Raw genomic sequence first — 20,776 nt, 5'->3', positions numbered from 1 at the left:
AGGAAGAGTTTCAACTTGGTGTGCAACGCAGCATCGACACCACAAAAGCAGAAGTACTGACTTCCTGTATGAAAGAGGCCTAAACGGAAGGCGAGGCAAGGGGGGTGATAAAGAGAGAGAGAGAGAGAGAGAGAGAGAGAGAGAGAGAGAGAGAAGGAGAGAGAGAGAGAGATGGTTACATAGGTTACCGTAAAGACACGAGATAGAGGGGTGGCTGAGAATAGCACTCACAGGTCAAATTTAAAATAGCGAGATGCTATGAAGGTTCGAGGCGCGGGGTATGAATGAGAGTGCTGGTTCACACCGAGTGGGAGTGCATGATGCAACAGACCAGCATGGTCTACTGAAAGGGCAGGTGTAAGAGAGCATTTAGAAATCTCAACACCATTGGTCAGGTAGAGGGACACTGTTGATAACATGTATGCTTCCTCTACAGTATATTTAATGACTAAAAACAAGAAGTGGGCTGTTTAATAATCAAGTGAGTGTAAATGAAGAGAAATGAAGGATGTTTTTTTTTGTTTTGAAAATGGGCTTTCAGTCCCAGATTTGTGATATCAGGGATACATTTATTCCAGCCTCAGTCACCCAAATGTAATATCTGTGTTAATTCACCCACTTCTATACTTCACATTTGGCAATATGTTCACTCCAGTTACATTAAATACATTCCTCTCAACAAATAAATTATGTAAGTACACTTGATAGGATGAAGACATCGATGTAGAACTTTTTTTTTGGAGGGGGGGGGGGCGTATGTATTCCTTAAGTTCATCTGGTAACATATGTGTTTTTATTGTCTATGATTCTGTGCCTATCTACAGTGTTGGGTCAGATTACTTTGAAATGTAATCTGTTATCCGTGAGTACAGACTACACACCAATTTTGTAATCAGTAACGCAATCCATTGGATTACAAAAATAATGTAATGTAATCTGAATAATTTTTAATTAATTTTGAATTACTTTTTACTAAAAAATTAAATACATTAAATAAAAAATGTTCCACCAATATTCCTTTTCTTTTTCACTTTACAGCAACATAATGTATTTTTTACCTTAAAATAATGGTGTTTTGCTCATTATGATGCTACACTGATTTAAAATACATATCGAGAACAGCATGTCGGACATTCCCAATGTCATATATTGCATTATGTAATGTTATTCTCACGGGTAGGAGCATGGCCCTTTTTGTGTGTTTCAGAAAAATTGATAGAGTCAAAAATGTATATAAAAAAAGCCCCCAGACCCTTGACACTATGTGTGTTTGTGAGTGTGTGATGCAGGTGCTGATGCAGGAGGTGCAAAATGGCCTACCTGATAGGTAAAATAATGGTATTGTGTCATCTACATTCGATGTCCATTCACTCCAAATTGGGTCTATTTTAATTTTCCAACTATTAACTACACTGTATATTGACTGCATGATATAAAGCTATGTTATATATTGAAAGGCATAATCAAAATGTATTCAAGTAATCTTTGAAAATGTAACTATAATCTGATTCATTTTTTTTTTTATGTAATCTGGTCTGATTATAGTGACTTGGTTTTTGTAATCTGATTACATAATCCTATTACTTGTAATCAGTTACTACCCAAGCCTGCCTTTAGGGGCCGTGCACACTACGCCGGTTTTTGTGAAACCGGTGAGGTTTTGTTAACGGTTACGCCGGCAGTTTAGGAGACTGAAACCGATAGCTTTTGAAACCGGCTTCCGACGTGGGAACTTCTGAAACCGCCGGCTAGACCGTGCCGTGTAGACGTGTGAAGCCGGCAATCCTATGACGACATAGCCAGCCCCACCCCTAACCCAGCCACAGCACTCGACCTGACATGTTGCTTGTCAAAACAAACCGAACCATTTATTTATCATATTAAAATGTTTTTCTTTCCCCTGTCATGGTTTATATGCCTATCAGCCTTTAGTGGCTAAGTTAGAAGCACACGTTAGCTTAACCTAGTTAAACATTAGCTTACTGCATGTTATGTTTTCTCCAGTGGTGCTCAGACTTAATGCAATGCGTAGGCTAAGCATTTGAAATTTCACATAGCAGTCACATACCTTGAAAATGAACTTTATTAGTTTAACAGTTGAATTGAAAACCGAATTGTCTGTAGTCTCCTTATTTCATGCGACTGCTTAACCAGAGCACTTATTAGACATTCTCTGGCTTAACAAACTGTTTCAACAATGTTTTCTTCTACGCGATTCACGCAAAAAAATATCGTGAAGCTTCTGCACAGCGGCGCCATCGACTGGTCTGGCATATGCACTACAGCACATTTAGCCGGTTACACCTCTGTGTGTACACGCGAGGTTTTTTCTTGCCGGAGTCGTTAAAGGTGTGAAAGCGGTAAGAGAAAATCCACCCGGCGGTGTCGTGTAAACGGCCTGTGTGGGATCAGGTAATCTATTTTATCTTAATATCTGACGCTGGATCAGCAACACCTCGACTGGAGGAGGAGGAGGGGAAACCGAGAAAAGTCCTGACACCTAACTTGGAAACAAAAGACAGACTGCTCTTCAGTGACTATGTTTACATCAGGGCTGCCAACTTTTCAAAAAACCTTGGAGTGAGATTTGGTGGAGCCAACCAAAATTTTGCTGCGGAAATTTTTGTTTGGCTCATTCAGCATTATACCGTACAGTTAAAAAAAAAATTACATCAGTGAACTTGTGAACTTGCGGGCCCCTGGGCCCACATGTATTAAGGGCTCCCCACTAATTGTCGCATATGTGGAAGGGGGGTTTGGGGGTCCTCCCCCAGAATTTTTTTCATTTGTTTGATGTGATTTCCTGTATTCTGGTGCATTTTGGTACACTGTAAAAAATAACATTACATCTTACTGCAGTAACACAAGTATACTTTACTTACTTAAGGCTGACCTAGTGTTCTTACTAGAGTAACATTAGTAATGTGCCGAACTTGCATCAATGGGGTCTAAAACTTGAGATACACGAGTAAGCTTCACAACTCAGACCTGAGTAAACTGGACTCACGCAGTGCACACGCGCACAGTCAGCAGAGGGAGCATTCTGGATTCCACAGCCAACGGTCGAAGTGTTACGGTGTGGCTGACTTTTGGGATGGGAGTGTAACGCAGCTTCACCAGTGACTTGCTCTGTCCGGTAAGTTTACAGTATGTATTAATGTGTCAAATGTTTACAGTATAGGTTGAACTAACAGCATTTGTGCAAAACTGTACATTCGGTTTCATTAACAGCTGGGGTAATGTTAAGTTTAACTTGCGAAGTGGCCGATATATGCGCTAGCTGCTAGCTGCTAACAGTTTGCAGCTAACTGATAGCAGCTATGCGAGTTAACATTGCCTCAGACCATGCAGAGCAGAAAACAAATATTCTAGGTATTCAAGCCCTTTGATATTTTTTTTTATCGAAGTTATGAGGAAGTGGTGGCGCCTGGGGTCTAGAACTAGCTAGGCTGTATAAATTTGCCAATAGCAGTTGTCTTCATGAGCTCTTAATGAAGTTTAGTTCTAACGTTTCTCATGAGAAACGCTTGCTAGCATGCTAAGTTGATTCAAAACGTGTAAAGATTAAACTGTGTATGGTTTACGTCGATATTCCTACTGTATTGATAAAACAATTAGGATAATTGGACCCATAACCTTACTGACTGAGAAAGCCATGGTCTTTTATCTAAAATCTTTCGTTGTGATTTAGCAAGAGGACTTAGGTTGCAGTGTGTGGAATTTAAACGAATGTGCCGTTATTGAGGTGCAAAATGGCGTCATATAATTCCAACGTATGATTGACATTTTAAATTCTATTGTGATAAATGTACTAGGCCTGAAGCAATAGAGAAAATTCAGTTGCCAAATCATAATATTTTTAGCTTAACAGTATTAATTAGGTCTCTGGAGAAATAATTTAAATGAACATTTAATGTGATAAACTTAATCAGCTGTTTTAGTTAAACATGGCCAATAGATGCATATTGATAATAATTTTGCCCTCTTTTTCTTTTTGCAGTTGGAAAACTGAAAATGCAGAGCAATGAACTGGACATGTAAGTTGTGCTTGTTTGGATGTGAAGTCAGAGGTCAGTTGCTCAAACACTACAGATTGAAACATGGAGGTTACACCAGAATACGACCGAAAAAAACTGCAGAGGGTGTTGAAAACTGGCCAACGCATCACCGGTTCCTCACTCCCCTCCATCAAGGCCATCCAGGGCAAGTGATGCTTGCGTAAGGCGCGCAGCATCATCAAAGACTGTTCTCACCTCAACCACAGACTGTTCATCCCACTCCCCTCTGGGAGGTGTTACAGGTCTCTCTGCACCCGAACCAGCAGGTTCAGAGGAAGCTTCTTCCCTGCGGCTGTCACGCTACTGAACTCTAGCTCTGCATCCCGGTGACAACCAACCAACTAAGCCCCCGCCCGATGCCTCCTTGCCTGTGCCTTTTGAGGTGTCCACCATGACCATGGAAACCTTGACGGGGGACACCCACCCCCGCGGACAATTGCACTACTCTATCCCACCCATAGTGTTCTATTTATGTACAAATGTACATACTGTAATTACACTTATACATGGCATTTTCTACTGCTCTTCATACTATTCATCCTGCACATACACATATTTTTACTACTGTTATAATGTTACTGTTTCTGCACTACAGTACTGTTACCACACTGCACATAGCTGTATACTGTACATATATGTCTATATGGTTCATACCGAATATCCATATTTATTCTGCTAATACACTGCACATATTTATACCTAATTTATATTACTCTAAACCACCTTCTGTAAACCAACTGTATACTACTGTTTACACCGCATATTTCTTATCCTGTCTATGCACCACCTGTCTTTGTATATTACATTGCATTTTTCTGCTTTTTTTGCACTTCTAGTTAGACGCAAACTGCATTTTGTTGTCTTTGTACTTGTACTCTGCAAAATGACAATAAAGTTATCTAATCTAATAGTGCCAACTATTTGTGTACATTCTGCAAGTAAACTTTACTATCCAACATAAAGTACCCTTTACAACTCAAAGTAAGGGTAACTCATTTAACAGTAGTAAATACAACTTTGTTTTTAAGTAAGCTTTACTCGAGGGCATGAAGTAAACTTTACTAGTTGGAAGTAAGTAACCAGAACTTTAAAGTCTTAAGTAAGGATAACTTCTTCTAAGTAAGCATTACTTGTAGACATCAAGTAAACATAACTTGGAAGAGAAAAGTTTTGTTTACTTAACTTATTTAAGGCAACGAGTTTCCACCCTTTTTTCAAGTAACCATTACTTATTATTTTTTACAGTGTAGCTTAGAAATCTAGACACACCCTAGCGACAGCAAATTACATTTGCTTCCAGGGCTAGTCTAGCAACTCTCCGTTGGCTTGTGAGCCAAAAATTAAACTTCTATCAGGCCAATCAAATCGTCTATAGAGTCTTTAGGGGGGCATAACATAATGATTGATGGCAGAGTTGCAACGGTTTGGCTTGAATTCCCTGCTACTTGAAAACAAAGAAGATGGATATTGCTGTTGGCCAACAGTGTGACACGAGTTAAGCTTGTTTTGAGATGGCAAAAGTTTGAACTAGGCAACTAGCTCCGCTGGTGGGAAAACACATGGGACTCAGTGCTGTCCTATTGCGTGCAGAGGGAATTTGAAAGACAACCGATTATCCCGCCCCTCGGACTGAGCACTGCGAACGGTGAGTGCCCAGACCCTACATTTTAATGTAGGTCTGGCTCGTCAGGCTAGCATTTTGGGGATGGCCAATACTAAATTCAATCAGATTCAGCCTACATCCTGATGTGTTGATATTGAGGCAATGTTTCCATGCAAAGGCTTGGGCTTCAGGGCCCCCTGACACCTTGGGTCCCTGGGTCTGGGTCCCAGGGTCCCAGAGTTAAATTAACATTGGTATCAAAGGGATCTAGCCTACTACTAGGACCATGGGCGTCAGAGGCATTGTGAAAGTGGGTGGGACATTTCAGAGGGGGGGTATGGGGGACTAGATGCAATTTCCTGAATTCTGGTAGGCCTACATTTTAACAGTTATTTAGATACTTCTATATAACAAAATAAAGCCAGCCTACAAAATTATAAAAAATAAATCATGCATAATTTAAAAATAACTCAATAGGCTACTTGGCTAGGCAATAAGGTTTCCATTACAGCACCGCAGACGTTCAATGAACGCATGAAAGCGGATGGTTTGTTTGAAATCCCGACACTCTTTCAACTACATGGAACGTAATAGTGATTATCAAATACCTCCCCAGATTTCAGTGCCCATCAGTCCCAACATTTAACAATATAATCAAACAGTCCAAAAGTAAATTAAATATCAAACTAAACCGAAAATGTCATGCTTTTGAAGGCCTACCAGTATGCCGCTCCAAGAAACGCATGTCTATAAATAAATAAAACTCGCATAAGAAATAAAGGGCTGTCTCGAATACAATCCTGCCCCTAAAGGCCTGTACTTTGTCTTAAGACCCCGGCCATAATTTGAGGATTTACAGTATCTAAGTAGACAAATTGGCTTCAGATATCCAACAGAGTGAATAGAGATTGTGCAGTCTTAGCTGTGGTTAGTGACGTGATGCTGTTAATGGGGAGTTTTACATAGCCTAGCGTAAACCTATAGGTTATTATTTATTTGGCGTACCTATAAGGCTTTTTACCTTATCAGAAGTGAGGGGGATGACTGATCTCTTCAACACTGCGGGGGATTTGGCGCTTGTCACTGTGTGTGTGACAGAAGAGGAATGGGAGAATGCGTGTAACAAAAAAAAAAGCTTATGAGCGATTTACGCGCAAATGGGAGAATCCAATGAAAATGACAATGAAGCACTAAACAGATGCTGAAAACAGCACTGGTATTTCGCACGGCAAAAGTGTGTGTGTGTGTGGGGGGGGGGGGGGTCCAAACTAACCATTTTAAAAAGTGGGTGGGTGTTTTGTAAGAATTTAAGAAATGTTTGTATATTTTAACTTTTAAATGCATCAATCAGGTGCACTTTCAAAATAAATTCAGAGGTCAGACTTGCTTATTTTTATGGAAATATTTGTGCTGTAGCCTAAGCTATTTTGCACTTCAGAATTATAACCATGCACACACAGGTGGAATAGTTATGGTGATATTGCAATAAGTTCACAACCACAAAAACATAACATGTATGCTACATTTCACAGTTCAGAAATGTTCAAAAATGTGTGTACATTTCAGCACTCCATGAAATTATGCAGAAGTGGTCACCTGTGTTATTCAGCTAGTTTATTTAAGATAATATATTGGTCATTGTAATGGCCATAGCCTATAGCCTACATGCTATTCCTTTTTCAGGATGTACCCATATCTGCATGATGTGAATGTTTGCATATGGCTTATGTCAGGCTTTATATCAATATTATTTTTTTTCATATGTTTGCATTAATGTCACTAGGAAGCATGCCAATATAAATATATTAATTTATCTGTAATGGGATTGGCTGGAACCTGACAATATAAGAACCATGATAGTGGGATAATCTATGAGCAACTTACAAAAATGTATTTTAGCCTACTGACAAATAGTTTACATTAGAATACATTATAATTTCGCCCCAATGAGGCTATCTAGAAATGTGTTGCAATTTCAAAACCGGATTACTCAGGAACCACTTATTGCACAGAGAGGCATGCTTTATATCCTCGTATTCGGTAAGGTTTGCTGTTTATTGTGATATTGGGTTTGCCACAAGTTGTGTGAAGGGTTAGTGAAATATTAAACCGAGAGTAATGGGTGTGCACTGTGTGCAAAATGCAAATATGATTAGCCTAAATTGCACGTCGGTTCAATGTTAATTTTCTCGCGAACCATTTATCACAGCAACTTGGCGCTAATATCATTGGAAAGCTTAGATTCCGCACGTTCACCTGATGTATGATATCATATGTATAGGTTTAGTTTAGTTGAACCTCATCTGCCAGGTATTTGACCTACCAGGTTGACACTTCAGCGTGAAAAATACTCAATAATACTAAAAGCATACCTGAAGCCGGGGAAATACGGGGGGAATGCGCCTGGGACGGCTTCTGAAGTAGCATCGCAAATGAGAGAAAATTTAGAAAATTCCACAGACAGGGGGTGCTCTTGAACCCTCTCATCGTCTCTGAAAGCATAACCGTGGCTCAACAGGTAGATCTATAGATAGGCTAAACTCATTTTTCAGGCATCTGACCGACCGGGTTGACACTTCAGCGTGAGAAATCGGGGGTGTGGCGTGTGAGTGTGAAACTCATCAAATGCGTGTGTCTCACGGCCAATGCGTGAGAGTTGGCACCTATGTTACATGGACATTAATATTACGACTATTGACCTTATTCAGAATGAGACAATATTGTGATTATGTTGTGTACATGCGTTGTTGATAGAATATTCCATTCATATTCCCGTTTACATGTAGCACTGTATTGTCCGACTATTACTAGCAAAGACGGTTGATTCTGTAAAAGTTTTTGCACCAAAAATTTGAATAGGATGCTATAATGCAATTAAGGTGCATACATGCTACACCGCACCTCAATAACATGTCTCAACCATATGTCTTAATTCAATCAATCAGTCAATTAGGCCTATTGCTTATTCTGACTATCACATAATTTGGATTAAGGCCATCAGATTTTTTTTTCAGGTGTTATTTTTTATTGTGTATTTTTTGTGTTCATTCATGATTTTGTACCCATTTGTATCTCTTGTCTATAAATTCTGTTGTTCTAGGTTTAGAATTGAATGGAGGACTTTGAAAACACATCTGCTTACTTCCAGTGATGTGACTCTTTGTCTGTAGATACATGGTAGATACTAGGTGTGAAGGAATGGGGGGAGGGGGGGCTTTCACAACTTCCCATTGTCGAGCATGGCTGCTAACATTTGGCCAGGTGCCAGGCGGGGTCCTCGTGATTAACGACCGTCTAGGACAGGGGTTCCCAAAGTGGGGGTCGCGGGACGGCGAGGGGTGGGTCGCGAAATGATTTCCATAAATCAAATAAATGTGGAAAAAATAAAATTCTGAAAAATTATGACTGTATAAGATCACCATTCACTGTAACCACCGCAAGTCATGTCAGCCGGCATGGAGGACGCACTGGTTGAGCTGTCATGTGACCGCACTTTAAAGACAGATTTTAATTCCAAGACGCTTGCTGAGTTCTGGATTTCAGTCCAGAGGGAATATCCACAGCTATCCAAGGCCGCGATGGACGTACTGACTACGTTCTTTGCACTGACATATTAAAAACAAATATAGATCGCGTCTAAATGTGGAGGATGATCTCCCTGTGGCCGTCTCCACAATTAAACCAAGAATGGACATGTGTTCCGCGCATAGCGCGCATCCATCTCATTAGATGAGATTAACGCTGAAACGTAGTTGCCAAAATGTAAATTTGCGCAACAACAATGTAGCCTACATATGTTTAGGCCTACAACAGTTTGTGGATATTACCCTGACTGAGATATTCTTCTGTTAAAGCAACACCAAATAATTTTTTGTACATTAAAATATTGTTTCCAAAATCATCAACTCGTAACAGGGTGAACGGCACTTCTGCATTCTCTTCGCGACCCTCTATCGGCTATAACCGCACTATGCAAGTTTGCCAGATCGGGTAGCGGATCTGTTCGATGGAATGAGACATACAAATTTGACTTGCTTCTGATGTCGCAGTACATTACTTTCATAAAATCATGCAACGTACTCTACCTTGTCTGTAGACATCGTTATTTCCAAAGCCAGTGCTGGATAAACAAGCGTGCGTGCGACAGGAAAAGTGCTTTGGTGTTGCTTTAAAATGGAAATTAAAGTAATGTTTCAAAGTTAAGTTTGCACATGACAGCAATAATGTGCACTCATGGATATTATTTTTTACTATATTCTGCTTATCATATAGTAAAGTTCTATATGCAAAATCATAACAGGCTGCTCTGTTCTTTTGTGTTGTCGTTAAGCCCGTGTTTGGATAAGCCTAGTGCGTATGGCCGGTGCGCACATTTTATTTTATTTTTTGAGTCACATCCAGGGATAGTGGGGGTCGCCAGTCTCTGGCACGGTTATTTTGGGGGTCGCGGGTTGAAAAGTTTGGGAACCCCTGGTCTAGGAGGATCAGCCCTTCTGACCTAAACATCTACTCCATATTCATAGAGATTGTGCTCTCCTTTGTTTGTATCATGTTCTCAGTACTTCAGTCTGCCCTACAAAGTTTGGGCTGGCTATGAATAATACTTTTCAAAATACGAAAGCCAATGCGTTGCTTCCCAGATATTTTTTCAGGTTGTAAAACTAAATACATATGAAGGGAAAGAAATGGGAAGACAAAGGATTTTAACAGAAATATTTTACAGGCCTTGGTTTTGGAACCCATTCATGACAAAATCATATGATGCAGCAACCACATCTGATTTGATAGAAGGAATGAATGACACAATGTCAGTGGAGACACATGTCTCCACAATTCCCGCCAGTTTATGGTAGGCCACCGTTTAAAGGACTGTGGTGGATGAGAAGGTACCTCGAGAGGGTAGCCAGAGAATGTCTAATAAGGGGAGAACCTTCACTCTCGGAACTCTTCCGGTGTGGTACTGCATCTAGGGGCGCTCACGGGCGAGTCCAGAATGAATGGAAGTCTATGGAGCTGTACCCCTCAAAATCCACTTTTCTCGGGATATAATTTTTTTTCAAGTAATTTGAATATTGTATTCGAAAGGGGAGGCAAAGACAATACACTTGGTTGAGTATTATATTTTTTAAAGTCACTTAATTGTTCTAAAAAGCCTTTCAAACGTGCCAATGACGTCATTCATTAGCATGATCATAGCATAGCATAGCATCAATGCTAGCGTGTTATGGGCAACAACGACCCAACCTGTAAGAAAACGAAAGGACATGACTCCCGGATTATTTCACTTTTGATTGAAAATCCATATCCATTTTGCGAAAAATAAAATAAAATCTGAGGGTTTCAGTTGTTAAATAGGTGAAAACAACAAATGTAGCCATGTAGCTCCATAGGACCCCATGTATTTTGGACTCGCCCGCGATCGCCATCTAGGTGAACTCTGGTGAACTGCAGCCAAATTCGGTTTGTATGGGATTAATAGAGAGTGGGGAGGCTCTCCTTAGAAGGGCTCTGGGGTAGCCTAGGATAATTTCCATGGATTGTTCAGGTCTTGCAGGCCTCCCTTGTGCGCACCTTGAGCTCACTCCAAGTTGATCTGAAGAGTGGCGGCCCTGACACATGTTTCTCGATTAACCACTAGCTTGAGTGAACCCAGATGAACCTGTAAGCAAATGTTAATTTGCTCTTTAGGTCCACATTCAAATGTGCAAACATGTTCGTCTGGGTTAACCAAGGAGTCATTTTAGCCAAATCGTATTTTGTGTGGCCCACAAAAGACCCAGTGGTTTTCCTATCTGGCCCAGTTGGTAGGGAAGTTGGTACGGACTGAAGATCCGAGACTCGTCAGCAGAGGGCATCGTTTCTCCTTTAGTGGCTGTCAACATAGCATCCCGTGATGCCTTTAAGTGCAACAATATGACGGAACCAAGCGCGTCGCCTGAAGATCCCTGGAGCAAAGTAAGTGAAAGTTCTATTAATTTGGAAAAACTTTGTCGCTTCAAAAGTGCCAAAAAGAGGTAATGGTATACTGTTGCAGAAGTGGTACACCGATGTTTCTTGGAGGCTGATAACGGCATTGATGTTATTCATTTATGTTACGTTAGCTTAGACAGCTAGCTAACATTAGCTGATAGCTGATAACTTGTTGGCTAATTTCGGTAGCTAGCTAGCATATATCTAGCTACCAAAAATCACTGGCATTTAAAGAGCAGCTTCAGATTCGAGCTTTCTGTTATAAATACGTTGTTGTCGTAGCTGCGTACACGATGTTGTGAAAGTGTAATGCTCTGATACTTTAACAGTATGCACGGACCATGTATAAATTACATAGAGCAAGACAGACAGTTGACAGTAAGTTAACGTTATTATCTGTCAGCAACTTTCTTGTTGTTAAACATTTGGTAGCCAACGTTAGCTGATAAATGAGTTAGTCAGCTAAATAAGGTGGCTTTAGATAACAACATAGGTTCACATTTGCTTGCTGTGGTCTCGTCAGTTATTGTTCACATTCTCGATGATTAACTACGTCCCTATAAACAAACGAAATGTTTTGTACTTTGGGTAACGTTAATATTATAGCCTTAGTGAAAAAGGGCTGACGCCCTGAGGTTGAGGTTTTGTAGTTTTACATCTATTAACATTAGACTTCCTTTTGAGGGGAGGGGGCGGGGGGTAACGGTGATATGTTATTTGTATGATCTCTCTCTCTCTCGCTCTCTTACGCACACGCACTCAGAGAGCGAGAGAGAGATGCCAGCTTTTGTTATTCAGCCCATTGTGCTCAACCCACTTTTTGATCTGGTTCTTCTCTTTTCTTCCATCTACACCTTCATTCGCCATGTCCAACCAGACTGACAGCACCTTCAGTGACAGCGGCTTTGAGCACAGTGAGTACACTGATGACAACAAAAGAAATGCTGAAGATATGCCTTTCAGACAAAAAACAGACCTAAAGAACAGCAACAATAATACATATCTGTGAAGATCATTTACTGATGCTGAAGGGAAGTGAAGAAAAGTACTTTTATCAGTATGGGTCAAGTGGAGAAACCTCAACACATTATTTCAGCCTATTGGACTTTATCATCATCATCATCATCATTGTAGGCAGGTGTATTTGATGTGCTGAAAGTTTGGAACTTTGATTGGAAGCATAAGTATGTATGTTCTAACTTGACTGAGCTCTTCTGACTGATGTGTTCTACCAACAGGCTTCCTGGCAGACTGCGCGCGGAAAGGGGCAGGGGTTTCCAGGGCCAACAGCATTGGCTCCACAAGCGCCTCGTCTGTGCCCAACACAGGTGAGACTTCAGAAGTAAACTGCAAAGAAAAAGTGCTGAAATGCAGACGATACATACTTTCAGTGATTGTGATGTTTAGTTTTCATTTTTACTGCTACCATTTGTTTAAAATTGTGAATATTAATTTGAATATAGAACTGTGAAATATTATAATTGTTTAATTATCACTGGTATGGTTTATCGGTAAGGAATGGTCTAGTATTGATCCTATAATAATTTGATGAGATGGTCTTTCAGTTACATTAATTACATTAACTGACTGCCTGAATGTCCTTGTTTTCCTGCCAGACGATGAAGACAGTGACTACAGACATGAGACGTCCTACAAGGACTCTTACAAAGTGAGACGGAGACAAGCCCACACGCAGGCTGAACAGAAACGGAGGGATGCCATAAGGGTGTGTGAGCGACAGAAACGCTGTTTGGGGAAGAGAAATGGGTCACAATGTGTGAATGATAGATCCTAGGACTGTGCTTAGAGGGTAGGGAGAGTGGGCGGAACAAAAGAAGAGAAACTAGGCCAGGGGTTGGATAAGACACAGTATACAGGTCCTGCTGCGTGGCCAATCATTTATCAAAGTTGCAGTCAGATCGGGTTGTAAAATACACTTAAGTTGTTCTTCAGTTGATCATTGATCACATTCATGATTACAGTTGCATCAGGTTAGAAGTGGTGTAATTTTGAACATCTTATTACAACCTGGAAAATGATGCGCAATTAAACCATAAGTGTGATTGGCAGTAGGTCTATAATCATTGATGGTGATCAAATCATGACTCATTTGGATAAGTCAAAACAGATTTGGATGCAAAGTCAGAGCTTTAAGACGGGGATCACATTAGCCAGCGGCAAGCGGCAGGTTTCCTATTGTTCTCTATGGTTCGGCAGCGGAACGCTGGCTTAACGCTAGCGTTGAACAAGCTGAGCGTTGAACTTGGTTCAACTTTCAGAGCGTAACGCGAGCGTTTTTGTTGCTTGAGAATGAGATAAAACTTATTATGGTCTGAGCGTTACGTTACGTTTGCTGCTGGCTGATGTGATCCTCGCCAAAAGGTATTTTTAGAGCCAAGATTTTTCAAATTTGCCCATGTTTTAAAAAAACATTTTGGTTAAAGTATTGCTGGTATGAGCTTGTTTCTTTGAAAAGTTGTACGCCTAAGCGCCCTACTGATTGAGAGAGCAATTAGGCTTGGGGTTTGTTTTAGGTGAAAAGTAAACATCAGAAAGGAAAATTCTGCCATCAGTCTGTATGAGCACAACTGACTTTGTGTGTGTGTGTGTCAGAAAGGGTATGATGATCTGCAGGCCATAGTGCCCACCTGCCAGCAGCAGTCGGAGTTTGCCATGGCCACACAGAAGATCAGCAAAGTTACCGTGCTGCAGAAGAGTGAGTCACGCCAAACTCTTCATGAAATCTCACTAAAACACACATACAGACACAAGCATATGCAAGCCATTGCAGTCCATTTAAATTCTTATGTTTCTAATGGCCTTTTACTATTCACAGTACTGCTTCAAGCATGAATGTGCTTGAGCTGCTTGTCTGTACCTACCTCAGTATATTAGTGTCATCAATGCTGCATGTGTTGTGTTTTCTGCAGCCATAGACTACATTCAGTTCCTGCATAAAGAAAAGAAGAAGCAGGAGGATGAAGTGTCCACACTGAGGAAGGAAGTGATGGCCCTGAAGATTATGAAAACGTTAGTTCGGGAAAGGGGCGGGTGGGGTAAGTGAGGAATAGTGGGGCTAGGGAAGGGGAACAGATGGATTAGAGAGGGGGTGGGTCATTTGGGGAAGATATTGAATTGCGATATTGCAATTTCATTTGCAATATCATTTTTGAAAGTTTCAGTTCAATATTCACCATGATACATTTAGAACATGCCCACTTGTGACTGATACATCACCAGAGCCACCATTTGTTTGTGGAACAAAAGGAGGAGCTTCAGGGAAATTGGGACAATTTGATGGTTTTTATATTATTATGATTAACAGACCGGAAAGGTCCATTGGTTCCTAATTGTATTTGCCTAGGAGTATGACACTTCTGATTGGCAGCATGACTGTCTGTCACACAAGGAAGACACACATAAAAACAAAACATTTTCATTTAGGAACTATGAGCACATAGTGAAGGCCCATCAGAACAACCCACAGCAGGGCAACGAGCAGGTGTCAGACCAGGTGAAGTTCAGCGTGTTCCAGAGCATCATGGACTCGCTGTTCCAGAGCTTCAGCGCCTCAGTGTCCTTCAGCAGCTTCGAGGAGCTGTCGGCCTGCGTCTTCAGGTGGATTGAGGAGCACTGCAAGCCCCAGGTAGGCTAACACATACACAGGGCAGGACTGTGTATGGTCGAACACCTAATCCAGCAGGTTGTGCAAGATGCTTACAACATGGTCACACATTTGATATTTAGGGCACACACAAACAAAAGATGATGTAAAATCTAGTCTGTATATCAAAGTGTCTGATGAACATATAAATACATATTAGTGCTGTGCATATGGGTTCCATTTACACATTTTATTTATACCTGAGTTTATGTACCTGGGGCCGTATTCAGAAAGAATTTTAAGGCTAAAAGTAGCTCCTAACTGGCGAATTTAGGAGCAATTCCTAAAAATAATGGGCGTGTCACTCCTAACTTTAACTCTAATTTTTTTTTCACTAAAAGTAATTCACGAAGCATTTTAGACCTAAAAGTAGCACCTAAGTCTGGGACAGCTTAAAAGAAGTCGAGAGGACTCCTAACTCACTAAGACCTATTCAAAAAGCGCTTTTTGTGGCATTTCACGTCGCGATGTTTTGAAATCCTATGCGGCTACAGGAGCTTCCAATCGCGAGGGAACAATTTTGCATTGTAGGCATAACTAACTGATGCAATAACACCACCAACAACAACCAAAACTAGGCTACTCATTGTCAACATGTAAATTAAATGTAATGTTTCATTGTGAATCAAATGAAAATGTTCTCCTCTTTGCAAACGTAGGCATGGTGACAGATTAATTTAATAATGTTGCAAAGATACTGCATCAATCCGTATGTTTCATTAGGCTACTAGGCTATTTGTTTTGCCTTAGTCTTTATTCATTTAGGCTATGCCTTTTTATTCAGTTATTCATCATCTTCCGTCATTGTGTAGCGCACGCATTCTCAGACCGCTCGCCTGTCACTCATCATCGTAAGGGAGGTGTTTGGAATCATTCCCGCGTTACAATCAGCCAATCAAGGTGGTCACTTCAGTCAAGCTTGTGCATGAGTAATGACGTCATCCATATCAACGAAGACTCACTCTAAGTTTAGGAGTTGTCATTTTTCCTTACTAAGAGTAGGTCTGAAGTCTTTCTGAATAACTTTAAGAGAAAACTCCTAGCTAAAATCTTTTAGTGCGATTTAGGAGTACTCCTAGTGGTAAGATAAAAGGCTTTGTGAATACGGCCCCTGAGCTATCTCAACAAATGATGTGAAATTTACAAAAATGTGTAAATGTCATAAACCTGGATTAATACTTCTTATAGGCAACATGGCCAAGTGTTCATGTGTTCAGGCTGTGACAGTCTGTCAGTGTACCAGAATGAGTTGCAGCTGTAATAAATGCATTTATGTACTTGCAATCTGGTCTTTCCTCTTGTGAAAGTCATTGAGGGAGTTTGTGTTGCTGTCTTCAGTGGCATTTATGACCGTGGGAACTTCTCTCCTCTCTCGTGACAGACACTGAGGGAGTTTGTGGTGGAGATCCTGAGACGGCTCAATGCTCAGCTGTACTGATGGCCGCGGGTGGACACCGAAACAGTTCCCTGTCTGTCATTCATGCCGACATGACACTCAGCAGGGAATATGCACAACACTCCCCTCTTACACACACACAAACGCGTGCTCACACGCACACATCAACATACACACCCCTGTATTGGCTGTACTACATAGCTGTGGTGGTCATGGTGGCCGGCTGGTGCTGTATTCTTGCTCCACTCTCTCCCCAGCTTCTCTGGTTGGAATCAGCAGAGTCATTCTGCTTTTGAGCAAAAACCTGTTTAAGTAGCATTAATTACATCATTTTCAAACATGCGAGGGCTTTAGACCACCCTCTGTGTTATGAAGTTGGTTGGGGCTTTCGTTTTGGGGCTTGGTGTCCAGGAGATGGCCATATTCTCTTTCACTCTGGTCTTAGTGCCCCCTTGTGGTTGGTTTGGGGGCCCTGTGGAGTTTCTATTTTGTCACTCGACACAGTTCAGTGTTCACTGCTTCAGTGTTGTGTGTGATGCTGCTGCCACCGGTTTCTCTCTAGTTTTCTGTGTGTAAGATTTGTGTGTTGGTTATTCATGCAGCCGCAGATGTCTGATGTTCAGTGTAATCAAACAACCAACCATACTAATTAAAAAAAAAATTCACACTGAATGTCAAGAGATGGTGGAAACACGTTTTTTCGCTTTCTGTATAAGTGTTTTTTGAGTCGCCTGAATAATGTTTCAGATTGTTCATTGTCCTTTGTGGTTTGTTTTTGCTGTGTTTTAGTGTACCCATTATGTGTTACTCTCATATTGCTGAAGCACAGAGACACTCATTAATGAAGTCATGTCATTTATGGTGACTTTTAATTCAACTAAAATAAATAAGATTGTAGAGAATGTTGCAGCACAATCCAAAAACCAACAGTAATCAGGAATTTTTATATTAAGAAATACAATGCCAAAATCTTAAAGGGAAATAATTTAATAGATACTAATCAATATTGGGTGCGTGTTGGAACCTTGTATACAACCTCTTGAAATTGTATGCTGATATTGACAAGAGCAGTTGAAATATTTTTGTATGAATACAGTTTGTAATTGGAAATAAACAATATTCACTGTTCCTGTCTCTACAACCATTTTCCTTTTTCATATCCAGCTGTTGGATGCCATGCGGTCTCTCGAACGGGAAAAGTTTAATCCTCACTCCTTACTTTAAACTTTAACTGGCCATGAGTCAAGTTTCCAGTTTGCCACTACATAAGGACTGCTGCACGGTACCTCTCACACAGACAGTGCAGTCAGTTGGTAGCATGTATCCATGGTGACCACTGAAGACAAACATTCAAACACCCAATTTCATTAAATATCAGGTATGGTCACTTTGTGGTCTTCATCGGTTTCCACACCAACCTCCTCCTAAGAGACAAGGAGAGACCTTCAAGGTCAGTGTTCGACCTGCCAACCACCGATAAAAGAGAGCTCACTAGTGAATAGTATCCACTAATTACATTAAATGTATTCATTTAGCAGACACTTTTATCCAAAGCGACTTAGAAAATGAGGAATAACATTCAGGCTACAATGCAGAGGGGACCATAGGTAGCAATTAATACAACATCAATGTATAACGTTAGTATTACCAGAGGATGAGTGCAGAAGTTAAGTACAAGTCAAAGAGTGGTAGAAGAAGGAGGAGGGAAGACAGGGAAGTGCATGGTAAATGTGTTGGGTTGTAATACAGGGAAGTGCATGGTAAATGTGTTGGGTTGTAATACAGGGAAGTGCATGGTAAATGTGTTGGGTTGTAATACAGGGAAGTGCATGGTAAATGTGTTGGGTTGTAAGAAGTGTTGAGACAAAGTACCCTCGGAAGGATTCATTCATAATTCATTCAATAATTACATGTTTTACTGGCCCTTTGAAGTCCTGCCTGGTTTAAGTAAGTATAAGTATATATACTCTTTTGATCCCGTGAGGGAAATTTGGTCTCTGCATTTATCCCAATCCGTGAATTAGTGAAACACAGTGAACACACAGTGAGGTGAAGCACACACTAATCCCGGCGCAGTGAGCTGCCTGCAACAACAGCGGCGCTCGGGGAGCAGTGAGGGGTTAGGTGCCTTGCTCAAGGGCACTTCAGCCGTGGCCTACTGGTCGGGGTTCGAACCGGCAACCCTCCTGTTACAAGTCCGAAGTGCTAACCAGTAGGCCACGGCTGTTTATACGGTTTATACGGAGCGTTAAATTATTTCACTGACAACACATGACTGATTAGAGCCCATCTTACCATAAACTGTTTCTTGCTCTTTGGATAACCCTCCAAGATCGCACCCATCATGTCCTGTGTCTAACAAAGACAATAACATGGAGAATATAAGCACATCTCACATCGGCATCACTCAAATGTTTGCTGCACATCTGAAACCCCAAACGTGTCTTGACAGTAGGCAATCAATATTATGCAAGTAGGAACATAGTGATGAGAAAAAACAACATTACCAGCCTCTTCCTCTTCCTCCATTCCTTCACATAGAGATTCCTGACTTTGTGAATCTGCAGGAGTTTGCACACATCATTCAAAAGAATTAGACACTGGTATTCTTCATTATGTGTTCTAAACTGAGATTCCCTAAACCCTCTCATACTTGGTGCACCATGTAGATTAAGTTTATGTGTCAGAAGTATAAATGTAGTCATTGGGGGTGGTCTTCTGAAATCTGACCTTTTCTCGCTCCTCTGGTGAAACATGATTAGTTGCACACTTGATCTTCTGCAGGCGCTCACGGTATGACGCACACTCTGGCTTCAGCTCCTGGATCTCAGAGGCCATCTCCTCGGAAGTCAAGGAGCTGCTCAGCTCCCTCAGCTCTACATGGTTGGAAATCATGAGCCCAGTCAACAATTCCTCATCCCTGTGTGTGTGAGTGTGTGTAGCTCAGCAGTATGTTGTGTTATGAGGGAATAGGAATACAGGAATATATATATATTCCGAATGAACAAACAAACACACATACCAGACTCCAATTGCCTGCAGCACTGTGTGACTTCTTGCACCTGTGAGCTTAGCTCAGAGATGCGTGTGTCCATGGTCTTCAGATCAGTGTCACTCACGTCTGTAAACTGGGCCTGGAATTACACAACCAGCTGGATTGCATGTAATATAGAGATCGTATGTTTTAACAAATATGCCATCAATCATACCAAAAAGTATAGCCTGTGAAAAAAATATTTAAAAAAAGTATAGCCTGTGAAAAAAAACCCGGATGAGTTCACCTGGTCGGCAAAGTATATCTTCTGCTTGCCGTAAGTCTTCTCTCGAATCTTGCCATCCTGGGCCAGTTGCTCCATTGCCTTGACCACAGCCTGTAACGAGGGGTCAGCAACAGCTGTCATGGTGCAAACCGTTTTATGAATCAATTCATAGGCCTTATTCGTCCTTTCTTGGTTAGATAACTCCAGACGTGCCCCACCACTTCATGTGCTGCACTGCAGTTTTACTAAAATTATGTTTGCCGAGTCTGACCCATCACCACCACTTACCGTTTTACCAAAGCCGTGCTGCTTCTGTAGGTTCCCAAACACATCTTGAGCGCTGTATGGTCGATTCTGCTCATTCAGGTAAGTGAGGATGATGGCCACCGCTGCGAAAATCACACACACATGGGTTTCAGTTTTAATAGTAGTCTTGAAACACAGCTCTGGTAACATATAACAATATATTCTGTGAAGTGTCATTGAATTAGTCTGTTATAGGGCTTGCAGTAATGTACAAGCTAACGTTGACGTTTTTTTGTTTAGCTATTGTTGCTAGCTAATGTTTCTCCGATTTACAACATTGCTAAACTACATTCAACAAGCCTTAACTATTCAACGTGACGTGTGGACAATTACTATGTATTATCAAGAATTTGCCGTAGTTTCACAAACCCGCTGCATCTTTCTTGCTCATATCTGAAGTTCTTACTTCTCAGTTGCTTATAACTCTTTGCTTGTAGTGTTGTTTATCTTCTTCAAGTTTCGCGCGTCGTGGAGCATTGTGGGTATATACGTCATTCAAGACGTGGTAGAATAGAAAAC

The 20,776-nt window shown here is 41.0% G+C and overlaps 2 protein-coding genes across 4 annotated transcripts; one reads left to right on the top strand and one right to left on the bottom strand.

The window, feature by feature from the left end:
- The first annotated feature begins 11,559 nt into the window (after window positions 1-11,559).
- On the top strand, window positions 11,560-17,819 carry mlx (MAX dimerization protein MLX). The gene is made up of 8 exons (XM_076265127.1): window positions 11,560-11,616; window positions 12,509-12,545; window positions 12,870-12,959; window positions 13,248-13,357; window positions 14,245-14,347; window positions 14,562-14,661; window positions 15,076-15,277; window positions 16,677-17,819. The coding sequence occupies exons 1-8, from the start codon at window positions 11,575-11,577 to the stop codon at window positions 16,731-16,733; spliced, it is 741 nt and encodes a 246-aa protein (XP_076121242.1). The 5' UTR covers window positions 11,560-11,574; the 3' UTR covers window positions 16,734-17,819.
- On the bottom strand, window positions 17,800-20,720 carry psmc3ip (PSMC3 interacting protein). 3 transcript variants are annotated; one of them, XM_076265130.1, is made up of 8 exons: window positions 20,664-20,720; window positions 20,240-20,340; window positions 19,973-20,085; window positions 19,714-19,825; window positions 19,422-19,567; window positions 19,199-19,252; window positions 18,987-19,046; window positions 17,800-18,115 (listed from the first exon to the last, which is right to left on the bottom strand). In XM_076265130.1, exons 3-8 carry the CDS (start codon window positions 20,045-20,047, stop codon window positions 18,059-18,061), a joined length of 504 nt encoding a protein of 167 aa, XP_076121245.1. In that variant the 5' UTR covers window positions 20,048-20,085; window positions 20,240-20,340; window positions 20,664-20,720; the 3' UTR covers window positions 17,800-18,058. The 3 variants fall into 3 exon arrangements, with proteins under 3 accessions (XP_076121245.1, XP_076121244.1, XP_076121243.1); XM_076265129.1 differs by having other exon boundaries at window positions 19,973-20,062; XM_076265128.1 differs by having other exon boundaries at window positions 19,973-20,062; window positions 20,627-20,714.
- Between the last annotated feature and the right edge of the window lie 56 nt (window positions 20,721-20,776).

Source organism: Alosa pseudoharengus, unplaced genomic scaffold, assembly GCF_046254945.1.
Source record: "Alosa pseudoharengus isolate Yale_2024_CS ecotype anadromous, Long Island Sound unplaced genomic scaffold, YU_APseudo_1.1 YU_APseudo_1.1_scf_4, whole genome shotgun sequence".
In the NCBI taxonomy this organism is placed as follows: domain Eukaryota; kingdom Metazoa; phylum Chordata; class Actinopteri; order Clupeiformes; family Clupeidae; genus Alosa; species Alosa pseudoharengus.
This window is presented reverse-complemented; position numbering and strand designations above follow the sequence as displayed.

Coding starts and splice junctions, on each gene's coding strand:
- mlx (XM_076265127.1), top strand. CDS start 11,575: ATGACGGAACCAAGCGCGTCGCCTGAAGATCCCTGGAGCAAA. Junction 12,960..13,247: donor CTCGTCTGTGCCCAACACAG/GTGAGACTTCAG, acceptor TTTTCCTGCCAG/ACGATGAAGACAGTGACTAC. Junction 15,278..16,676: donor AGGAGCACTGCAAGCCCCAG/GTAGGCTAACAC, acceptor CTCTCGTGACAG/ACACTGAGGGAGTTTGTGGT.
- psmc3ip (XM_076265128.1), bottom strand. CDS start 20,648: ATGAGCAAGAAAGATGCAGCGG. Junction 20,341..20,626: donor GAGCAAGAAAGATGCAGCGG/GTTTGTGAAACT, acceptor TGATTTTCGCAG/CGGTGGCCATCATCCTCACT. Junction 19,826..19,972: donor AGATATACTTTGCCGACCAG/GTGAACTCATCC, acceptor GTGTAATTCCAG/GCCCAGTTTACAGACGTGAG.